This window comes from Scyliorhinus torazame, chromosome 13 (assembly GCF_047496885.1).
Source record: "Scyliorhinus torazame isolate Kashiwa2021f chromosome 13, sScyTor2.1, whole genome shotgun sequence".
Taxonomy (NCBI): domain Eukaryota; kingdom Metazoa; phylum Chordata; class Chondrichthyes; order Carcharhiniformes; family Scyliorhinidae; genus Scyliorhinus; species Scyliorhinus torazame.
Window position 1 is genome coordinate 192,565,354 of NC_092719.1, and position 20,527 is coordinate 192,585,880.

The 20,527-nt window shown below is 46.3% G+C and overlaps 1 protein-coding gene across 4 annotated transcripts in view; it reads left to right on the forward strand.

Moving 5' to 3' along the window:
- The window catches only part of cenpp (centromere protein P), a 452,755-nt gene that overhangs the window by 24,581 nt on the left and 407,647 nt on the right, over positions 1 to 20,527 (forward strand). For all 4 annotated transcript variants that reach the window (XM_072472643.1, XM_072472644.1, XM_072472646.1 and 1 more), the window contains exon 4: positions 3,891 to 3,976. In XM_072472643.1, the coding sequence (XP_072328744.1) occupies positions 3,891 to 3,976 (86 nt within the window). The remainder of the gene's footprint in view (positions 1 to 3,890; positions 3,977 to 20,527) is intronic.

Below are 20,527 nucleotides of genomic sequence, written 5' to 3' on the forward strand. Positions count from 1 at the left end.
AGGAAAGGTTCAACAGGTTGAGCCGATAGGTGATCTGATTGAAACAAATAAGACTTTGAGGGCGCTTGATTGGGTAGATGCTGAGAGAATGTTTGCTGTTGTGGGGGAACTGACAATTAGGGGACACAGTTTAAAAATTAGGGGCAGCATTTTCCCACACTTATGTTTGCATGTTTGCGGAGGCGACCTGTCATTGGCCAGTGGCAGGACTTTCTGACCCCATCACTGTATGGCGGGAACGACCAGAAGATTTCAGCCAAGGTGTCGTCCATTTAAAGTGGAGATGAGATGGAATTTATTCTCTAAGGGGCATCAGTGTTTGGAATTCTCGCCCAAGTGAGCAGTGGTCATTGAATCTTTTCAAGGCTTATTCAAGACAGATTTTTAACTTGACCAGCTGCATAAATACTATGACTACAGGAGTAGGTTAGAGGCTGGGAATTTGGTGGTCTCTCACCTCCTGACTCTTAAAGCCTGTCCACAATTTGCAAGGCACAAGTCAGACTTTAACTTGCCTGTGTGAGTGCAGTTCCAACATTATTCAAGAAGCTTGACACCATTCAGAATAAAGCAACCCACTTGATTGGCACCCCATCCACGATCTTCAGCATTCTCTTCACCACTGGCGCACAGTGGCAGCAGTGTGTACCATGTACAAAATATGCTGAAGCAACATGCCAAGGCTCCTTCGACAGCACCTTCCAAATCTGCAACCTCAATCACTGAGAAGGATGGGCAGCAGATGCATGGGAATACTACCACCTGCAAGTTCTACTCTCAGCCAGTTCCTGACTTGGAGATGTAACGCCATTCCTGCACTGTCAGTAGGTCAAATATTGGAACTCACTTTCTAGCAGCATTTTAGATATGCCTACACCAGATGCACTGCAATTATTCAAGAAGACAGTCGATTGCCGTCACCTTGTCAAGCGCAATTTGGACTGAGCGACATTCACATCCCATGAAAGAATAAAATTGCATTTCTGTTTGTGAAAATTCCGTTACATTTCCAGACGACTGAGCTGTAGCTTAAGGTACTGCCAAAATGACTAATGGACAAACAGTAAGCATGTTCAGATTTCTAAGAATTCTTAACTTGAGACAAAGAACAAAACAGCACAGGAACAGGCCCTTCGGCCCTCCAAGCCTGCACCGCGCATGGTACCTGCTTAAACTAAAACCGGAGTCTGTATCCTTCCATTCCCACCCTATTCATATATTTGTCTAGATGCCCCTTGAGGCACGATCAATTTGGCTGGAGACGAAGTTGAATTCAAACTGAGGCTTTATTAGTATCTGAAGTGTGGCCTCCTACAGCAGCTGACAAAATGGCTGCTAGCTTAAAGCCATGCATATTTATAACCCGACTCCTGGGCGGAGCTAGCATGCAGGGGCCCAGGTGAACCTGTAGTGCAGGTTCTACCGTACAACCCTTAATATAGGAACACAGTGGTTTACCACACCCCTTAAATACCGCTATCTTACCTGCTCCTACTACCTCCCCAGGCAGTGCGTTCCATATATTTACCACCCTCTGTGTAAAGAAAGGACATCTGCTTTTTCAATTAAAAATGAAAAAGAATAAAATTCCAAATTTTGTCATGCCCTCAAAGCTGAATATTCAAAACGAATTAGAATTTGCTGAGAGAATAAATTGAAACAACAAAATATTTTGACAAGGTGCCATATAGGAGGCTGTTGTCCAAGTTAAGAGGCTGTGGTATTAAGGGTAAGATAATGGCATGGCTGACTGGCAGAAGGCAAAGTGCGGTTATAGTGGTCTTTTTCAGGTTGGAAGCCTAGTGGTGTGCCTCAGGGGTCGGTGTTGGGACAGCAACTTTTCACAATATGTATTAATGATCTGGAAGAAGGAACTGAGGGCACTATTGCTAAGTTTGCAGATGATACAAAGATATCATCTGCAGAGGGACAGGTAGTATTGAGGAAGCAGCGGGACTACAGAAGGACTTGGGCTAGGAGAGTGGGCAAAGAAATGGCAGATGGAATACAATGTGAAAAAGTGTGAGGTTATGCACTTTAGAAGGAAGAACCGAGACATAGACTATTTCCTAAATGGGGAAATGTTTAGGAAATCAGAAGCACAAAGGGATTTGGGAAGTTCTTGTTCAAGATTCTCTTCAGGAACCTGTACATGTTCAGTTGGCAGTTAGGAAGGCAAATGCAATGTTAGCATTTACGTTGAGAGGGCTAGAATACAAGAGCAGGGATGTACTTCTGAGGCTGTATAAGGCTCTGGTCAGACCACATTTGGAGTATTGTGAGCAGTTTTGGGCTCCGTATCTAAGGAACGATGTGCTGGCCTTGGAAAGGGTCTAGAAGAGGTTCATAAGAATGATCCCTGAAATGAAGAGCTTGTCATATGAGGAGCGGTTGAGGACTCTGGATCTGTACTCATTGGAGTTTAGAAGGATGACAGAATTGTTATTGAAACTTACAGGATACTGAGAGGCCTAGAAGAGGATGTTTCCGCTAGCATGGCAGCATAGTGGTTAGCATTGTTGCTTCACAGCGCCAGGGACCTGGGTTTGATTCACTGTCTTTGCGGAGTCTGCATGTTCTCCACGTGCCTGCGTGGGTTTCCTCCGGGTGCTTCGGTTTCCTCCCACATGTCCCAAAAGACGTGCTTGTTAGGTGAATTGGCCATTCTGAATTCTCCCTCAGTGTACCCGAACAGGCGCCAGAGTGTGGCGACGAGGGGATTTTCACAGTAACTTAATTTCAATCTTAATGTAAGCCTGCTTGTGACACTAATAAAGATTATTATCATTAGTATGAAAAACTAGAACCAGAGGGCACAGCCTCAGACTGAAGGGGCAATCCTTTAAACCAGAGATATGGAGAACTTTCTTCAGCCAGAGGATGGTGAATCTGTGGAACTCTTTGCCGCAGAAGGCTGTGGAGGCCAAATTAGTGCCATTAAGACAGAGATAGATAGGTTCTTGATTAATCAGGGGTTATGAGGAGAAGGCAGGAGAATAGGGATAAGAAAAATATCAGCCATGATTGAATGGCGGAGCAGACTTGATGGGCCGAGTGGCATAATTCTGCTCCTCTGTCTTATGGTCTTATTAAAATAAGCATTTTTGAATTATTCAAAATGCCCCCAGTGTCTTTTGGTCCAATGAATTCATTATCCTTAATCTAGTTACTATTCAGTTGTTTAATGCTACTGAATACACAAACTATTTACAAAATGCAATATTTTCTGTTTGTGTTATTATGTCAGTATTTCATTTTCTTTGTTTTGCATAGTGTATAAATGCAACCTTGATAATTGAGTTTTTCAAGAAGTTTAAATTTTTCTGCAACAGTGCACTGAAACACATTAGACAATAAGTGACACGCAAATTTATGTAAACCACTCCGCGGGTTGCTCTAGCTTTACGCTGAGAATTTCTGAAAAGTTGGGACTGCTGCATCATTAAGCTCCAGTCAGTATAGTAAGATATCCTTTAATCTCTAGAACAAGGTGTTGAAACCAACTTAGTTTATGAGATCAGGAACTCTCCTCTGCAGAACCATAAGAGTTTTATGTGAAATGATAAGTCTTAATTTAGTTCCTTGTGAGCTATTTCATAATGTTGTGCAAATCAAGAATAACTTTTTAACCTTATCAAGCTACGGTGTGTTTGCTGGTGAAATTAAGAATTGTCTTATTGTTGCAGGGGGTGAGCTTCCAAGGACATGATTAGGGCTATCTAGGGAGAGTATGGCTTTGCATCGAATCAACTTTGGTCACATTTTCACCAAAATGTGAAAGTTTGGTGCATGTACCAAAATATTGGAATAAAAATAGCTGTTCTTGGTATGAATATCTGCTTACATGAATGTTCTAACAATGCTCTTCATTCTGTTTAATTTATTTACAGGTAATAAGAAAGCAAAACAGTACAGACTATCGGGCTATAGTCATTCACTGCAGTTTGAGCTTGAATTTGAACTAACTGAAATTCTGGTATGTAAATCATTCAGTCAAGTTTCAAGTATAAGAGTAGTGCATAAATTTATCCTGATTGAAATTTTTTAAATTTAGAGTACCCAATTATTTTTTTCCAATTAAAGGGCAATTTAGCGTGGCCAATCCACCTCACCCACACAGACACGGGGAGATTGCGCAAACTCTACATAGACAGTGACCCGGGGCCGGGGTTGAACCCGGATTGAAATTTAATGTAACATAATTCACAGAGGTAAATGCACCGCTCAAAGATTTGTGTGGGAGAAATAGGTTTGAATTCATGGGACATTGGCACCAATTCATGGGACATTGGCACCAGTACTGGGGAAGAGGGGACCAGTTCCGAAGGGACGGCCTTCATCTGAATTGTGCTGAGACCAGAGTCTCAGCGAATCACATAACTAGGGCTGTAGATAGGGCTTTAAACTAAATAGGGCATGGAGGGGGGGGGGGGGGGGGGGCTAGAATCAGTTGTAGGGGAAACTAGAAAAAACAATTTAAAGGAGGAGGTAAGAGTGCAGGTTAGCAAATCTGGTGGATGGTCATCAGAAAATAAATGAGGGACAGAACAAGTGAATGCCTTTATGCACCAAGGAATTTGAGAAGAGTAGGGAAATTTAACATTAAAACAAATTTAAAAGCTTTGCACCTAAATGCAAGAAGCATTTGTAACAAACTTAATGAGCTAATGGCACAAACAGAAGCAAAATAAGTTATGACTTTGTGGGGATTACTGAAACGTCGTTACAGGGAGACCAGATCTGGGAAATGAAATCCAAGGGAATGCGATATTTCACAAAGATAGGCGGAAAGGAAAAGGTTGGTGGCGTAGCCCTGCTGGTGAGGAAGGAAATCAGTGCTGTAATGAGAAATAACATGAGCACTGGAGATCAAGATGTGGAACCAGTTTGGTAGAAATAAGAACTAACAAAGGAAAGAAGTCCTTGGTAGGAGTACTCTATAGGTCCCAAAACAGTAGTTCAACAGTGGGGCACAGTACAAATCAGGAAATACTGGAGGCTTGCAATAATAATCGATGATTTTAATGTGCACATAGACTGGAGGAATCAAATTGGCAAGGGTAGCATGAAGGCAGAATTCATTGAAGGTATTAGAGATTGTTTCCTGGAACAGTATGTTGGGTAACCAACCAGAGAGCAGGCTACTCTCGATTTGGTATTCTGTAATGAGGATGGATTAATTCATGACCTCATAGTTGAGGATCCATTAGGGAGTAGTAACCATAATATGGCAGAATTCAAGATTCAGTTTGGGGGTGAGAAAGTGGAGTCCCACACTCGTGTTCTTTTTAAAAAAAAAAAAAAAAAAAAAAAAAAATTTTATTGAGGTTTTTGTAGTGTATAAAACAAGGATATGCGTGGACATACATTTGAAGACAAAAGAAAACATAAAGAGAAATATATACACATCGGTCGGCTTCTGTTACTTACATCAATCGTCTTACGTAATTTACGATGGCTACATTTTCCTGTTTCTCTCTTTCTCTTTCCCCCCCCCTTTGGTTTCAGCCATGTTCTGCTTTTATTTTCAGGGAAAGATCCCTCCTCTTCTCTTCTTTGTTGTGGGGGCGAAACCCACGCAAACGCGGGGAGAATGTGCAAACGCCACACGCACAGTGACCCAGATTTGGGATCGAACCTGGGACCTCGGCACTGTGAGGCAGCAGTGCTATCCACTGCGCCACCGTGCTGCCCTTGGTTTTTTATTCTTAACTTACTCCTCGTTGCTGGCCTCAAACAGACTTTAAAACAGGCCGACAACTGCCCCCATGTATCCAGGAAGCCTTTCTCTGACCCTCGGATGGCATTAATCTTCTCCAGGTGGAGAAATTCCGACAGGTCAGCGAGACAGTCTGCAGCTGTGGGCGGTGCTGCTGATCGCCAGCCGAGCAGGATTCTCCGGCATGCGATTAGGGAAGCAAAAGCATGGCGTTAGCCCCCTTCCCCATGTATAGTTCTGGCTGCTCTGATACCCTGAAGATTGCCACTATCGGGCATGGCTTCACTCTCACCCTCACAACCTTTGGACATTGCCTCGGAGAAGGCTGTCCAGAACCCAGCAGGTTTGGGACAAGCCCAGAACATGTGGGTGTGATTGGCCGAGCCGCTCTTGCACCGTGAACATTTATCCTGCACCTCCGGGAAGAACCTGCTCATTCGGGGTCTGGTGTGCTCTGTGCACCACTTTGAGCTGCATTAGGCTTAGCCTTACGCAGGAGGAGGTGGAGTTAGTCCACGGCCCGTGTCCAACCTCACATCCACGTAATGCGGAGCATGGTCGGAGATTACAATCGCGGAATATTCCGCTCTTACTCGCCCTGGAAGCCCCGATTTCCTCAATACAAAGAAGTCGATCAGTGAATATACATTGTGGACTTGGGAGAAAAAGGAGAACTCCTTCCCTGGCTGGGTGAACGCCATGGGTCCATCCCCCATCTGCTCCATGAGCGTTCTTTCACCATGTTGGAGGTCTTCCCGTTTTGGGATTCAACCTGTCTGACCGTGGGTGCTATACACAGTTTGAAGTGCCCCCCCCCCCCATGATTAGTTGGTGTGTTTCTATGTCGGGGATTTCTGCCATGGGTCTTTTTGATAAACTCCGTGTCCTCCCAGTTTGGAGCATACACGTTCGCCAGCACTAGCGGTGCCCCTTCCAGGACACTGCTGACCATGATGTACCGTACCCCTGGGTCCGTAACCGTCCAGTCGCAGTAAACACCATCCTCTTATTTAGCAGTATGGCTACACCCCTGGGCCACGTCCTGTAGCAGGAATGATAAGTCTGTCCTACCCAGCCCTTCTTTACCCACAGTCGGTCCTTCTTCCCCAGGTGCTTGTCTTGGAGGAAGACTATGTCAGCTTTCAAACTTTTCAGGCGTGCGAAGACTCTGGATCTTTTCACTGGGCAGTTAAGTCCCCTGATGTTCCAAGTGACTATCCTGATGGGGTGGAACAACCTGTGCAGGACCAACCATACTTACCTGTTGGACGCACCCCTGCACTCTTGGGCTTCCCTTTGTTAGGGGGCCATCCAAAATGGTTGCGGTCACCGTTCTCCCCATGAGGCCGGGTCCCTGCGCTCCGGGGTTTCCCTTTGTCCAGGGGCCACCCAACATGGCCGCTAACTATGAGTAGTTACACTCTCTCTCTTTCTCTCTCTTTCTCTCTCTCTTTCTCTCTTTCTCTCTCTCTTTCTCTCTCTCTTTCTCTCTCTCTCTCTTTCTCTCTTTCTCTCTCTCTCTTTCTCTCTCTCTTTCTCTCTTTCTCTTTCTCTCTCTCTTTCTCTCTTTCTCTCTCTCTCTTTCTCTCTCTCTCTTTCTCTCTCTCTCTTTCTCTCTCTCTTTCTCTCTTTCTCTCTCTCTCTCTCTTTCTCTCTCTCTCTTTCTCTCTCTCTCTCTCTTTCTCTCTCTCTCTCTCTCTCTTTCTCTCTCTCTCTTTTTCTCTCTTTTTCTCTCTTTTTCTCTCTTTTTCTCTCTTTTTCTCTCTCTTTCTCTCTCTTTTTCTCTCTCTTTTTCTCTCTCTCTCTTTCTCTCTCTCTCTCTCTCTCTTTCTCTCTTTCTCTCTCTCTCTTTCTCTCTCTCTCTTTCTCTCTTTCCCCCCCCCCCCAAAAAAGACACTTTATCCCTTGCGGAAGATGCGCCGCAACCTTTCTCTTCTGCACACATCTCGGTGCTAGCGTCCTTGCTAATGTGGTGGCCCCCCTCCCCCGGGAGGTTGTGCATCCTCGTGTCGCCTGTTCCCTGAGCTTCTTACCTGCCGTTCCCCTCACCTTCTCCCGCGCTCAGCTAACCTCGCTCCTTCCTTCTTCTCTTTCCTCCCTTGGCCCCAGAACGAGGCAGTACAATCCCACGCCAAGTGTTCAACGTGGTGGTTCACAGTTGGCACTTCAGAAAATAAAAGTCTCTCCCGATGGGCTGTTCATCTTAATCGCTGCTGCCGTTTCTCTTGTCCGTTCTCCGAGACAAACTTGTCCGCATCCGCAGGAGCTGTAAAAAAGTGATCCCTGCCTTGGAATGTGGCCCAGAGCTTGGTTGGGTACAGTATCCCAAACGTTACGCTGCTTTTGTAGAGCACGGCCTTTGCCCTATTGAATTCTGCCCGGCGCTTGGCCAGGTTAATCCCAAGGTCCTGGTAGATCTGAATTCGGTGACCTTCCCAGTTACAGTTCTTAAGTTTGTTTTGATCTTGGTACAGGTGCATTTTGCGATTATCGCCCTAGGTTGTTCCCTGGCTCTGGGCTTTGTGCGAAACAACCAGTGTGCTCTTGTCAATTTCTGGTGGGTTGAGGAATCTATTCCTTCCCACCAGGTTTCCCAGCATTTGGGCCACATAGTCCATGGGGTTCCTACCTTCGATCCCCTCCGGCAGGCCCACGATCCGTAGGTTTTGGCGCCTTGGCCTGTTCTCTTGGTTGTCGATTTTCCCCTTCAGGCTTCCCTGTGTCGCGACCAGCCTTGCCACCTCTTTCTCTAGGGTGACGATCCGCTCGCTCTGGTCTGTTACGGCTTTTTCCTGCTGTTTAATAGATCTTCCTGAGCTTCCAGTCACCTTTCTGCTTGTCTAGGGCCACCTGCATTGTTGCCAGAGCTCTGCAACCCTTGACCGCAGCTTGAATATCTGTTTTTGCCCCTTCCCGATGTTCACTCGATTCTCTTGAGAGAAACATCCTCCACCCATCCCCTGGTGTGGGGGCTTCTTGAGCGGTTGTTCTCGCTCTGGCGAAGTCCAATTTTCGCCGCCTCGTGTGTCGGCCAGCAGGGCCATTTGTTTCTCTAGGTGTTTTCCGCTGCTGGTGTCCACGGGGCCTCTGGAGTGGCTGCTGTTTAGCATTTTCCTCTCGTAATGTTGCTGGTAGAGGTGTGGGGATGTTTTCCTTTGTGTTAGCGGGTGAAAAGAACCTATTTTTCAGGTTTGTGGGAGGAGAGCCATCTGATGTGCAACATCTCAGCATATCCCTGTCACCGGAAGTCCCACATTAGTGTTCTGGAATTAAACAAAAAAATAATATCGGCATGAGGACAGATTTGGCCCAAGTAGACTGGGCAGGAAGGCTAAAAGGTACGACAGCTGATGAGCAGTGACAGTTATTTAAGGAGATACTCTATTCCTTTTAACTAAAATATATCCCATTGAGGAAGAAAGATGGTAAGAGAGACAAGAAGTGGGTAAACAAGAAGGTCAAGGACATTATAAAGACAAAAACTAAGGTATATCACATTGCAAAGGCCAATGACAGGCTGCAATATTGGGAAACTTTCAAACATTAAAAAAAGGATGCTAAAAAAGTAGTAAAAAGAGCTAAGGTAAATTATGAAAAAAAACCGGCACAGAATATCAAAAAGGATAGCAAAAGCTTCTACAGAAACATTAAAGGGAAGAGAGTCGCTAAAGTGGATGTTACTCCCTTGGAAGATGAAACCGATGAGTTAATAGTGGGGAGCACAGAAATGGCAAAGATGCTAAATCAATGCTTTGACTCCGTTTTCATGGCGGAGGACACTGGTACCATTCCTATAGCAATGGGCAATTCGGAGGTAATAGAAAGGGTGGAACTTGGAACAATCAGCATCAAGAGGGAGACGGTACTCAACAAACTCTGGATTGAGGGCAGATAAGCCCACTGGGCCGGATGGCCTACATCCTAGGAAGTAGCAGCAGAGATGGTGGATCCAGTGTTTATAATAATCCCAAATTCCCTGGACATGGGAAAGAACAAAGAAAAGTACAGCATAGGACCAGGCCCTTCGGCCCTCCAAGCATGTGCCGACCATGCTGCCCGTCTAAACGAAAGTTTTCTGCACTTCCGGGATCCGTATCCCTCTATTCCCATCCTATTCATGTATTTGTCAAGATGCCCCTTAAACGTCACTATCGTCCCTGCTTCCACCACCTCCTCCGGCAGCGAGTTCCAGGCACCCACTACCCTCTGCGTAAAAAACTTGCCTCGTACATCTCCTCTAAACATTGCCTCTCGCACCTTGACCCTTAAACCTATGTCCCTTAGTAATTGACTCCTCTACCCTGGGAAAAAGCCTCTGACTATCCACTCTGTCTATGGCCCTCATAATTTTGTAGACCTCTATCAGGTCACCCCTCAACCTCCGTCATTCCAGTGAGAACAAACCGAGTTTATTCAACCTCTCCTCATAGCTAATGCACTCCATACCCGGCAACATCCTGGTAAATCTCTTCTGCACCCTCTCTAAAGCTTCCATATCCTTCTGGTAGTGTGGCGACCAGAATTGAACACTATACTCCAAGTGTAGCCTAAGGTTCTATACAGCTGCAACATGACTTGCCAATTTTATTCTCAATGTCCCGGCCAATGAAGGCAAGCATGCCGTATGCCTTCTTGACCAACTTCTCCACCTGTGTTGCCCCTTTCAGTGACCTGTGGACCTGTACACCTAGGTCTCTCTGACTGTCAATACCCTTGAGGGTTCTACCATTCACTGTATATTCCCTACCTGCATTGGACCTTCCAAAGTGCATTACCGCACATATTTGTCCGGATTAAACTCCATCTGCCATCTCTCTGCCCAAGTCTCCAAACAATCTAAATCCTGCTGTATCCTCTGACAGTCCTCATCGCTATCCGCAATTCCACCAACCTTTTTGTGTCGTCTGCAAACTTACTAATCAGATCAGTTATATTTTCCTCCAAACCATTTATATATACTACGAACAGCAAAGGTCCCAGCACTGATCCACTAGTCACAGCCCTCCAACCAAAAAAGTACCCATCCGTTGCTACTCTCTGCCTTCTATGACCTAACCAGTTCTGTATCCATCTTGCCAGCTCACATCTGATCCCGTGTGAATTCACCTTTTGTACCAGTCTGCCATGAGTGACCTTGCCAAAGGCCTTACTGAAGTCCATATAGACAACATCCACTGCCCTACATGCATCAATCATCTTTGTGACCTCCTCGAGAAACTCTGTCAAGTCAGTGAGACACTACCTCCCCTTCACAAAACTGTGCTGCATCTTGCTAATACGTCCATTTGCTTCCAAATGGGAGTAGATCCTGTTTCGAAGAATTCTCTCCAGTAATTCCCTACCACTGACGTAAGGCTCACCAGCCTGTAGTACTCTGGATTATCCTTGCTCCCCTTCTTAAACAAAGGAACAACGTTGGCTATTCTCCAGTCCTCCGGGACATCACCTGAAGACAGTGAGGATCCAAAGATTTCTGTCAAGGTCGTAGCAATTTCCTCTCTAGCCTCCTTCAGTATTCTGGGTAGATCCCATCAGGCACTGGGGACTTATCTACCTTAATATTTTTCAAGGCACCCAACACCTCGTCTTTTTGGATTTCAATGTGACCCAGGCTATCTACACACCCTTCTCCAGACTCAACATCTACCAATTCCTTCTCTTTGGTGAATACTGATGCAAAGAATTCATTTAGTACCTCGCCCATTTCCTCTGGCTCCACACATAGATTCCCTTGCCTGTCCTTCAGTGGGCCAACCCTTTCCCTGGCTACCCTCTTTTTATGTACGTGTAAAAAGCCTTGGGATTTTGCTTAACCCTATTTGCCAATGACCTATCGTGACCCCTTTTAGCCCTCTTGACTCCTTGCTTAAGTTCCTTCCTACTTTCCTTATATTGTCTGTTCCCAGCCTTCTAGCCCTGTCACATGCCTCCTTTTACTTTTTGACGAGGCCTACAATATCTTGCTTTATCCAGGGTTCCAGTGGTTTGGAAAAATGCTAATGTAAACCCCTTATTCAAAAGGGGAAAGGAGGGAGGCAGAATGTGGGAAATTACAGACCAGCTAGTTAACATCTGTTGTTGGAAAATTGTGAGAATCAATTATCAAGGACGGAATGGCAGGACATTTGGAAAGCCAAAGCACTATCTATCAGAGTCAGCATGGCTTTATGAGGGCAAATAATGTTTGACTAATTTGCTAGCGTTATTCAAAAATGTAACCAGCAAAGTGGATAATGGGGATCCTGTAGATGTAGTATATCTGGACTTCCGGAAGGCGTTTGATAAGGTGCCACACAGAAGATTAATTCACAAGATGTGATCACATAGGATTAGGGGTAGCTTATTAGTTTGGATAGAAGACGCTGATGGACCGGAAACGGAGTCTTTTTCTTGATGGCAAAAGGTAACTAGTGGGATGCCACAAAGTTCGGTCCTTGGGCCCAGCTATTTACAATCTATATTAACGACTTGGTACAGGGATAGAAGGCTCTATAGCCAAATTCACAGATTACACAGGTGGGACAGTAAATTGCAATGAGGAAATAAGAACCGTACAAATTGATATAGATAGGTTAGGAGAATGGGCCAAAATGTTGCAGCTGGAGATTAACGTGGATAACGTGAGATTAACGTGGATAACGTGAGGTCATGCATTTTGGTAGGAAAAATGGAAAGGCAACTTATTATCTAAATGGGGAGCAACTTCAGGGTGCTCCGATGCAGAGGGATCTGGTGTGCATGAGACACAGAAAACGAGCATGCAGGTGCAGCAGATAATAATGAAAGCAATTGGAATGTTGGCATTTTTAAAAAAAGGAATTGAGTATAAAGGTAAGGAAGTGTTGTTGCAACTGTACAAGGTTAAGACGGCACCTGGTGTATTGTGCACAATTTTTGTCCCCTTATTTGAGGAAAGATGTAGTGGCACTGGTGGCAGTTCAAAGGAGGTTCACTAGATTGACTCAAGAGATGAGGGGTTTGTCGTACGAGGAGAGATTGACCAGTTTAAGCCTATACTCTCTGGAGTTTAAAAGAATGAGGGGAGATCAAATCGAGGTATACAAGATGCTAAAAGGTATGGATAAAGTAGTTGTGGAGCAGATGCATCCTCTTGTGGGGCATTCTAAAATGAGAGGTCATAGAATAAGAGGTAGCAAATTTAAAACAGATTTGAGGAGAAACACTTCTCCAAAGGGTTGTGAATCCGTGGAATTCGCTACCCTAGAGTGTGGTGGACCAGGGACAGTGAGTAAATTTAAGGAGGAGTTAGACATTTTTAATTGGTAATGGGTTGAAGGGTTATGGAGAACGGGCAGGACAGTGGAGTTGAGGCCATGATAGGATCAGCCATTTAAGGTGTTTAGGCTCAGGAGGCTAAATTGCTTACTCCCTGCTCCTAGGTCATGTGTTCTAGGAAGGAGATGCCCTGGCTGGTTTTGTAATCCAGCTTTTGGTCTGTACCACTGAACACTGTAGGTAACAGATGAGGAACATATCAGCCATGATAGAATGGCGGAGCAAACTCGATGGGCCGAATGGCCTAATTCTGCTCCTTTATCTTATGAACTTATGACATTCATTGGCATTACCATCATTGAATCCTCCACTATCAACATCCTGGGAGTTACCATTGACCAGAAAAGGAACTTGACTTGTCATATAAATACTGTGGGGATCGAAGGCTAGGAATCTTGCGGCGAGTATCTAACCTCATGACTCCCCAAAGCCTGCCCACCATCTACAAGGCGCAAGTCAGGAGTGTAATGGAATACTCTCCATTTGCCTGGATGAGTGCAGCTCCAACAACACTGAATAAGCGTCTAAACCCCCGGGCGTGGAGGCCTGGATAAACGACATGGCAGGGTTTATAAAACTGGAACGGATAAAGTTCGCACTAAGAGGTTTGGCTCAAGGGTTCGCCAGGCGGTGGCAACCGTTCATTGACTATCTCGCAGAACGATAAAGGAACCGGGAAAGTAGCAGCAGCAACCCGGGTGGCGGGGGGGGGGGGGGGGGCTCAGGTGTGTCCTCAGGGGTGTTTTTGTATGGATATTTTTACTTGGATATGTATATTGGCTTGTTTGACTTTATTATTTGGGAGAGTTAATATTTTGTTATGGCAGTTGCCATTTAGTTTATATATTATTTATTTATTTGTTAAAAAACGGTCATTATTATTTATATTGTTTTATTGTAAAAAGGGAAAAAAAATGTGTACTGTTTTGTTTGGCCGAAAAAATTTGAATAAAATATATTTAAATTTTTTTTTTAAAAATCACTGAATAAGCGTGACATGATCCAGGAAAAAGCTGGCGGCTTGATTGCTGGCCCTTATACAAACGTTCAATCCCTCCACCACTGACAGTGGCAACAGTGCCTACTATCTACAAGATGTACTGCAGGAGCTCACCAAAGTTCCTTTGGCAGCACCTTCTAAACTCATGACCACTACCATCCAGAAGGACAAGAGCAGCTGATACCTGGGAACACCACCACCTGGATATTTCCCTCTAAGTCACTCACCACCTTGACTTGGTATTTATTGTCGTTCCTTCATTGTCGCTGGGTCAAAATCCTGGAATTCGCTCCCTAACAGCACTGGGTGTACCTATACCTCCGGGACTGCAGCAGTTCAAGAAGGCAGATTACCATCACCTCCTCGGGGCAACTAGGGGTGGGCAATAAATTCTGGCCTAGCCAGCGGCATCCACATCCCGTAAATGAATTTTTAAAAAATCCACCCATGTCCCTCTGCTCATGCACTCCCTGAAGGATTTTACCCTTTATTTTATATCATCTCCCCATGGTTTTCCTACCAAAATGCATCACTTGTCCGCATTAAATTTAATCTGCTACCTATCTGCCCACTCCACCAACTTGTCTATGTCCTTTTTCAGTGCCACACTGTCCTTCTCATAGTTTACAATATTTGTATCATCCACAAAATTTGAAATTGTCCCCACCACACCACAATTTAAATAATATATATCAGGTGGAGAAAGGCTGCAAGGGTCTCCAGCCAGAAAAATATCCATTGACCATTAATCTCTGCCTCCGATTATTCAGCCAATCTTGTACCCACGTTGCTACTGTCTCTTTTATTCCATGAGCGATAATTTTCCTCAAGTCTGTTGTGTGACATCGTATCAAATGCCTGTTGAAAGTCCATGCACACCACACCAACATAATTACCCTCATCCACCTTTTCTGTTAGCTCTTCAAAAAACTACTCCCAAGTTATTTAAACACAATTTTTAGAAATTAATGCTGGCTCTTAATAATCAACCCACATTTTTCCATTTCACTATTATTTCGATCTAGAAACTTCACTGTAAACTGTGACCTGTTCTATTACTGCTTTATCGTAGAATCAAGTTGTAACTTTTAGTTGTAAATAGAATAAATTGTCCTGTGCGTGTAGGTGCAGGATAATTTTAACAGCACAAAAATGCATTGAGTTGCGTTTAATGTCTGATGGGCGGACCGGTAGCGCAGTGGTTAGTACTGCTGCCTTACGGCGCCAAGGACCCGGGTTCGATCCCGGCCCTGGGTCACTGTCCGTGTGGAGTTTGCTCGTTCTCCCCGTGACTGCGTGGGTCCCATCCCCACAACCCAAAAGATGTGCAGGGTAAGTGGATTGGTCATGTTAAATTGGCCCTTAATTGGAAAAAAAATAATTGGGTGCTCTAAATTTTTAATTTTTTTTAAAATTAACGTCTGTTGTATATCTTTATACAGTAACTCTCAATCATGGGACAGGTGGAAAAAATCTCGGTTTTATTTCTCCCTTGAATTACTACTTGATTTGCAGCACTAAAGAGAGTAGAATCTGATCTAAAAGCTACCAACTCCAATCTGGCACAGGCAAATCATTTGAGTATCTATGATAGTTCACCTATCACAATGGTTCACATATCGCGTCCCCTCTGTCGAACTGAATAGTTTGAAGTTTGCCAGAACTGCTAATAGCATTAAACATTGCAAGAATCAAACTTTGCTTACTCACTTCATGTAGTATTGTGGAAAATAATGCTGTTGCTACTCTCTGCTGAACCACCTTCCCGACTGATTCCTCTCTGGGGAGAATCCACACTTTCTGACAATTTGCAACTTAAGCTTTTAATATAGCAAACTCTCTGAAGTTATAAAAAGCATGCTAAGATTGATTAATATATATTCTCTGCTATGTATAATCCAGTTTGCTCTGCTTTTCATGCATTTTCTGCTTATGATATATCATCAATGGAATGAATGTCCGATATAAAGATATTTCCTCTGACAATCAAATTTAGATCTGAATTTGCTAGTCAAATATGTTTACTGTTTGAATATCCTTTCCTCTCAAGAACTTTGGAGGAACATTAAAGGTCTCTCCTTAAGGAACTGACCTCTTCTGTTGGCACCTGGATCTTCCATGTCGATCAGAGTATCTATCTGTCCAATCCTTCTGCATTAATTGAACAGCTTAGTAGTAATTACAATGGTGACATATATTTTTCTTTTCTTGTAAAACATTAAGTCATATATCGGTATGCTCTCTTACAAATGTTAGAGGAACACAGATCATGTCTACAGTGTGCGGAAGAGAAGACCATCTAGCTATTTCTTTCAGAATGAGATTGTGTGCAAGAGGAAAGGTGCTTTCTAGAGATGTCTTGCATCCCATTTAATTTGGCTACCAGGCTAATTTAATCTTAAATAAGAAGGAATGACCATAATCGAATTGGCTTGTTGAGAAATGTCATTGTTAAGAAGTAATTTCCAGTAGGTGGCACTATTTACTTGTGTGTATCTATGTTTTTAAACATTAGTGGAGCTTATTGTACATCGTGCAATGAGTCAGCAATATGCTACATAACAGCCTGATGCTTTCAGAAATTATATGTGATATCAAAATTTGAGAAGTCAAAGAGGCAAAAACATTTTCATATCTGGATAGCACACATTTCTGTCAACCCTTCCTATCGCCTTCAAGTGTTTTACGGAAACCCATTTCTCTGTTATTATATGCTCCAATCTTTTTATTTAAAAATAATTTTTATTAAGGTTTTCACAAAATATCAATAACAAAATGTAAAAGGAACCCAATGGAATTAAGTACAAAACAAAACAACCCCGTGCCCCCTCCCCCCATACATAAATAATAAATTAACACCCCGAATTAACACATAGCAAACATAGCAAATATATACACCCCCCCAGTATAGACAAACAAAAATAAAATAGACCCCCCCACCCCCCCGGGTTGCTGCTGCTGCTGACCATTGTCTACCGTTCTGCCAGGAAGTCCAAGAACGGTTGCCACTGCCTGAAAAACCCTTGCACCAATCCCCTTAAGGCAAATTTCACCCTCTCCAATTTAATAAACCCCGCCATATCGTTGATCCCGGATTCCACGCTTGGGGGCCTCTCATCCTTCCACTGAAGAAGAATCCTTCGCCGGGCTACCAGGGACGCAAATGCCAGAATACCGGCCTCTTTCGTCTCCTGCACTCCCGGCTCCCCTGCAACCCCAAATATTGCGAGCCCCCAGCCCGATTTGACCCTGGATCCTACCACCCTCAACACCGTCCTCGCTACGCCCTTCCAAAATTCCTCCAGCGCTGGGCATGCCCAGGACATAGGGGTGTGGTTTGCTGGGCTCCCTGAGCACCTAACACACCTGTCCTCACCCCCAAAGAACGGGCTCATCCTTGTCCCGGTCATGTGTGCCCCGTGCAGCACCTTAAACTGTATGAGGCTGAGCCTCGCGCACGAAGAGGAAGAGTTCACCCTCCCAAGGGCATCTGCCCACGTCCCCTCCTCGATCTCCTCCCCCAACCCCTCCTCCCACTTACCTTTCAGCTCCTCCACCGAGGCCTCCTCCTGCATCACCTGGTATGTTGCCGAGATCGTCCCCTCTCCAACCCACACCCCCGAGAGCACCCTGTCCTGTACAGTGCATGGCAGCAGCAGCGGGAATTCCACCACTTGTCGCCTGGCAAACGCCCTTACCTGCAGATACCGAAAGGTGTTCCCCGGGGGGAGCCCGTACTTCTCCTCCAGCTCACCCAGGCTCGCGAACTTCCCATCCACAAACAGGTCCCCCTACCTTCTTATCCCAGCCCTGTGCCACCCCGAAAACCCTCCCATCTATTTTCCCTGGGACAAAACCGGTGGTTCCCCCATATCGGGGTCCACACCGAGGCCCCCACTTCCCCCCCCCTGTGTCGCCTCCATTGCCCCCAGATTTTGAGGGTAGCCGCCACCACCGACTCGTGGTATACCTCATTGGAGGGAGCTGCGCTGTTGCCAGCGCCTCCAGACTCTTGCCCTCACAGGACGCCGTCTCCAGCCTCTTCCATGCAGCCCCCTCCCCTTCCATCATCCACATACGCACCATCGCCGCATTGGTGGCCCAGTTGTACCCACAGAGGTTGGGCAGCGCCAGCCCCCCCCCCCCCCCCCCCCCATCCCTACTCCGCTCCAGGAATACCCTCCTCACCCTAGGAGTCCCTTGCGCCCACACATGTTAAGTAATGGGTTAAGAGACATTGCAATTAGTTGTCTCATTTATGTTAAGTATCCATTAATTGACACTGATATGGAAAGGGGCTTCAGGTGGCCTCTGTCAGGTGGTGTGCTGTGAAGAGTTTTTTGTGCAGAGGCTGTGGAAGTGAAATAAATGGTGTTTGGTGAAAAGTAACAAGAACTTTAAACTCTTCAGATCGCAGCAACTAAAACTAAAACAACACAAACCCCGTTATGCTCCTGTTGACCCGCCTAAAGAAGGCCTTTGGGATAAGAATGGGGAGGCACTGGAACAGGAACAAAAACCTTGGGAGCACCATCATCTTGACTGACTGCACCCTACCCGCCAGGGAAAGCGGCAACGCGTCCCACCTCTTAAATTCTTCCTCCATTTGCTCCACCAGCCTCGTGAAATTAAGTCTATGTTGGGCCCCCTAGCTCCTGACCACATTGACCCCCAAATACCTGAAGCTCCTCTCCGCCCTTTTTAGTGGGAGCTCGCCAATCCCCCTCTCCTGGTCCCCTGGGTGAACCACGAACAACTCGCTCTTCCCCATGTTGAGCTTGTCCCCTGAGAAATCCACAAACTCCCTGAGGATCCTCATTACCTCCGGCATTCCCCCCACCGGGTCCACCACATATAGCAGCAAGTCGTCCGCATAGAGCGACACCCTATGCTCCGCACCACCCCCCTCCAGTTCCTCGACTCCCTCAGTGCCATAGCCAGGGGTTCAATCGCCAGTGCGAAGAGCAGGGGGTACAGGGGACACCCCTGCCTCGTCCCTCGATGCAACCAAAAGTACTCAGACCTCCTCTTGTTCGTGGCCACACTTGCCATCGCGATCTCGTACAACAGCCTAACCCACCTGACTAACCCCTCCCCATCCCAAACCTCTTCACCTCCCACAAGTACTCCCACTCTACCCTATCGAAGGCCTTCTCAGAGTCCATCGCCACCACTATCTCCGCCTCCCCCTCCCTCGCAGGCATCATAACGTTCAGAAGCCTCTGCACATTCGCGTTCAACTGCCTCCCCTTCACGAACCCCGTCTGGTCTTCGTGGACAACTTGCAGCACCCAATCCTCAATTCTTGTGGCTAAGACCTTCGCCAGAACCTTGGCATCTACATTTAACAACGAAATCGGCCTGTAAGACCCACACTGCAGAGGATCCCTGTCCCGCTTCCGGATCAAGGAGATCAGTGCCCGGGACATCGTCGGGGGCAAGGCCCCACCCTCCCTTGCCTCATTGAAGGTCCTAACCAGCAACGGGCCCAACAGGTCCACATATTTTTTGTAGAATTCGACCGGGAAGCCATCCGGCCCCGGTGCCTTCCCCGCCTGCATGCTCACTATCCCTTTGGCCAGCTCCTCCAGCCCAATCCAAGCCCCTAATCCCACCACCAGTCCCTCCTTCACCTTCGGGAACCTCAATTGGTCCAGAAAGCGGCCCATCCCTCCCTCGTCCAGTGGGGGCTCGGATTGATACAGTTCCTCATAAAAGTCCCTGAAGACTCCATTGATGCCAACCCCACTCCGCACCACACTCCCTCCCCTCTCCTTAACTCCCCCGATCTCCCTAGCTTCGTCCCGCTTCCGAAGCTGATGCGCCAGCATCCGGCTTGCCTTTTCCCCATATTCATAAACCGCCCCCTGGGCTTTCCTCCACTGCGCGTCCGCCTTTCTGGTGGTCAACAGGTCGAATTCAGCCTGGAGGCTACGCCTCTCCCTCAACAGTCCCTCCTCCTGCACCTCCGCGTACCTCCTGTCTACCCTCACCATCTCCCCCACCAGCCTCTCCCTCTCCCTCTGCTCGCTCCTCTCCTTGTGGGCCCTAATGGAGATCAGCTCTCCCCTAACCATTGCCTTCAGCGCCTCCCAGACCATCCCCACTCGGACCTCCCCGTTATCGTTGGCCTCCAGTTAACTCTCTATGCTTCCTCGGACCCGCTCGCTCACGTCCTCGTCCGCCAACAGCCCCACCTCCAAACGCCACAACGGGTGCTGGTCCCTCTCCTGCCCCAGCTCTTGGTCTACCCAATGCGGGGCGTGATCGGAAATGGCTATCGCCGAGTACTCAGTATCCTCTACTCTCGCTATTAGTGCCCTGTTCATAACAAAAAATTCGATCCGGGAATAGGCCTTCTGAACGTGCAAGAAGAATGAAAATTCCCTCGCCCCCGGCCTTGCAAATCTCCAAGGGTCCACCTCTCCCATCTGGTCCATAAACCCCCTCAGCACTTTAGCTGCCGCCGGCCTCCTACCCGTCCTAGACCTGGAGCGGTCCAGGGCCGGACC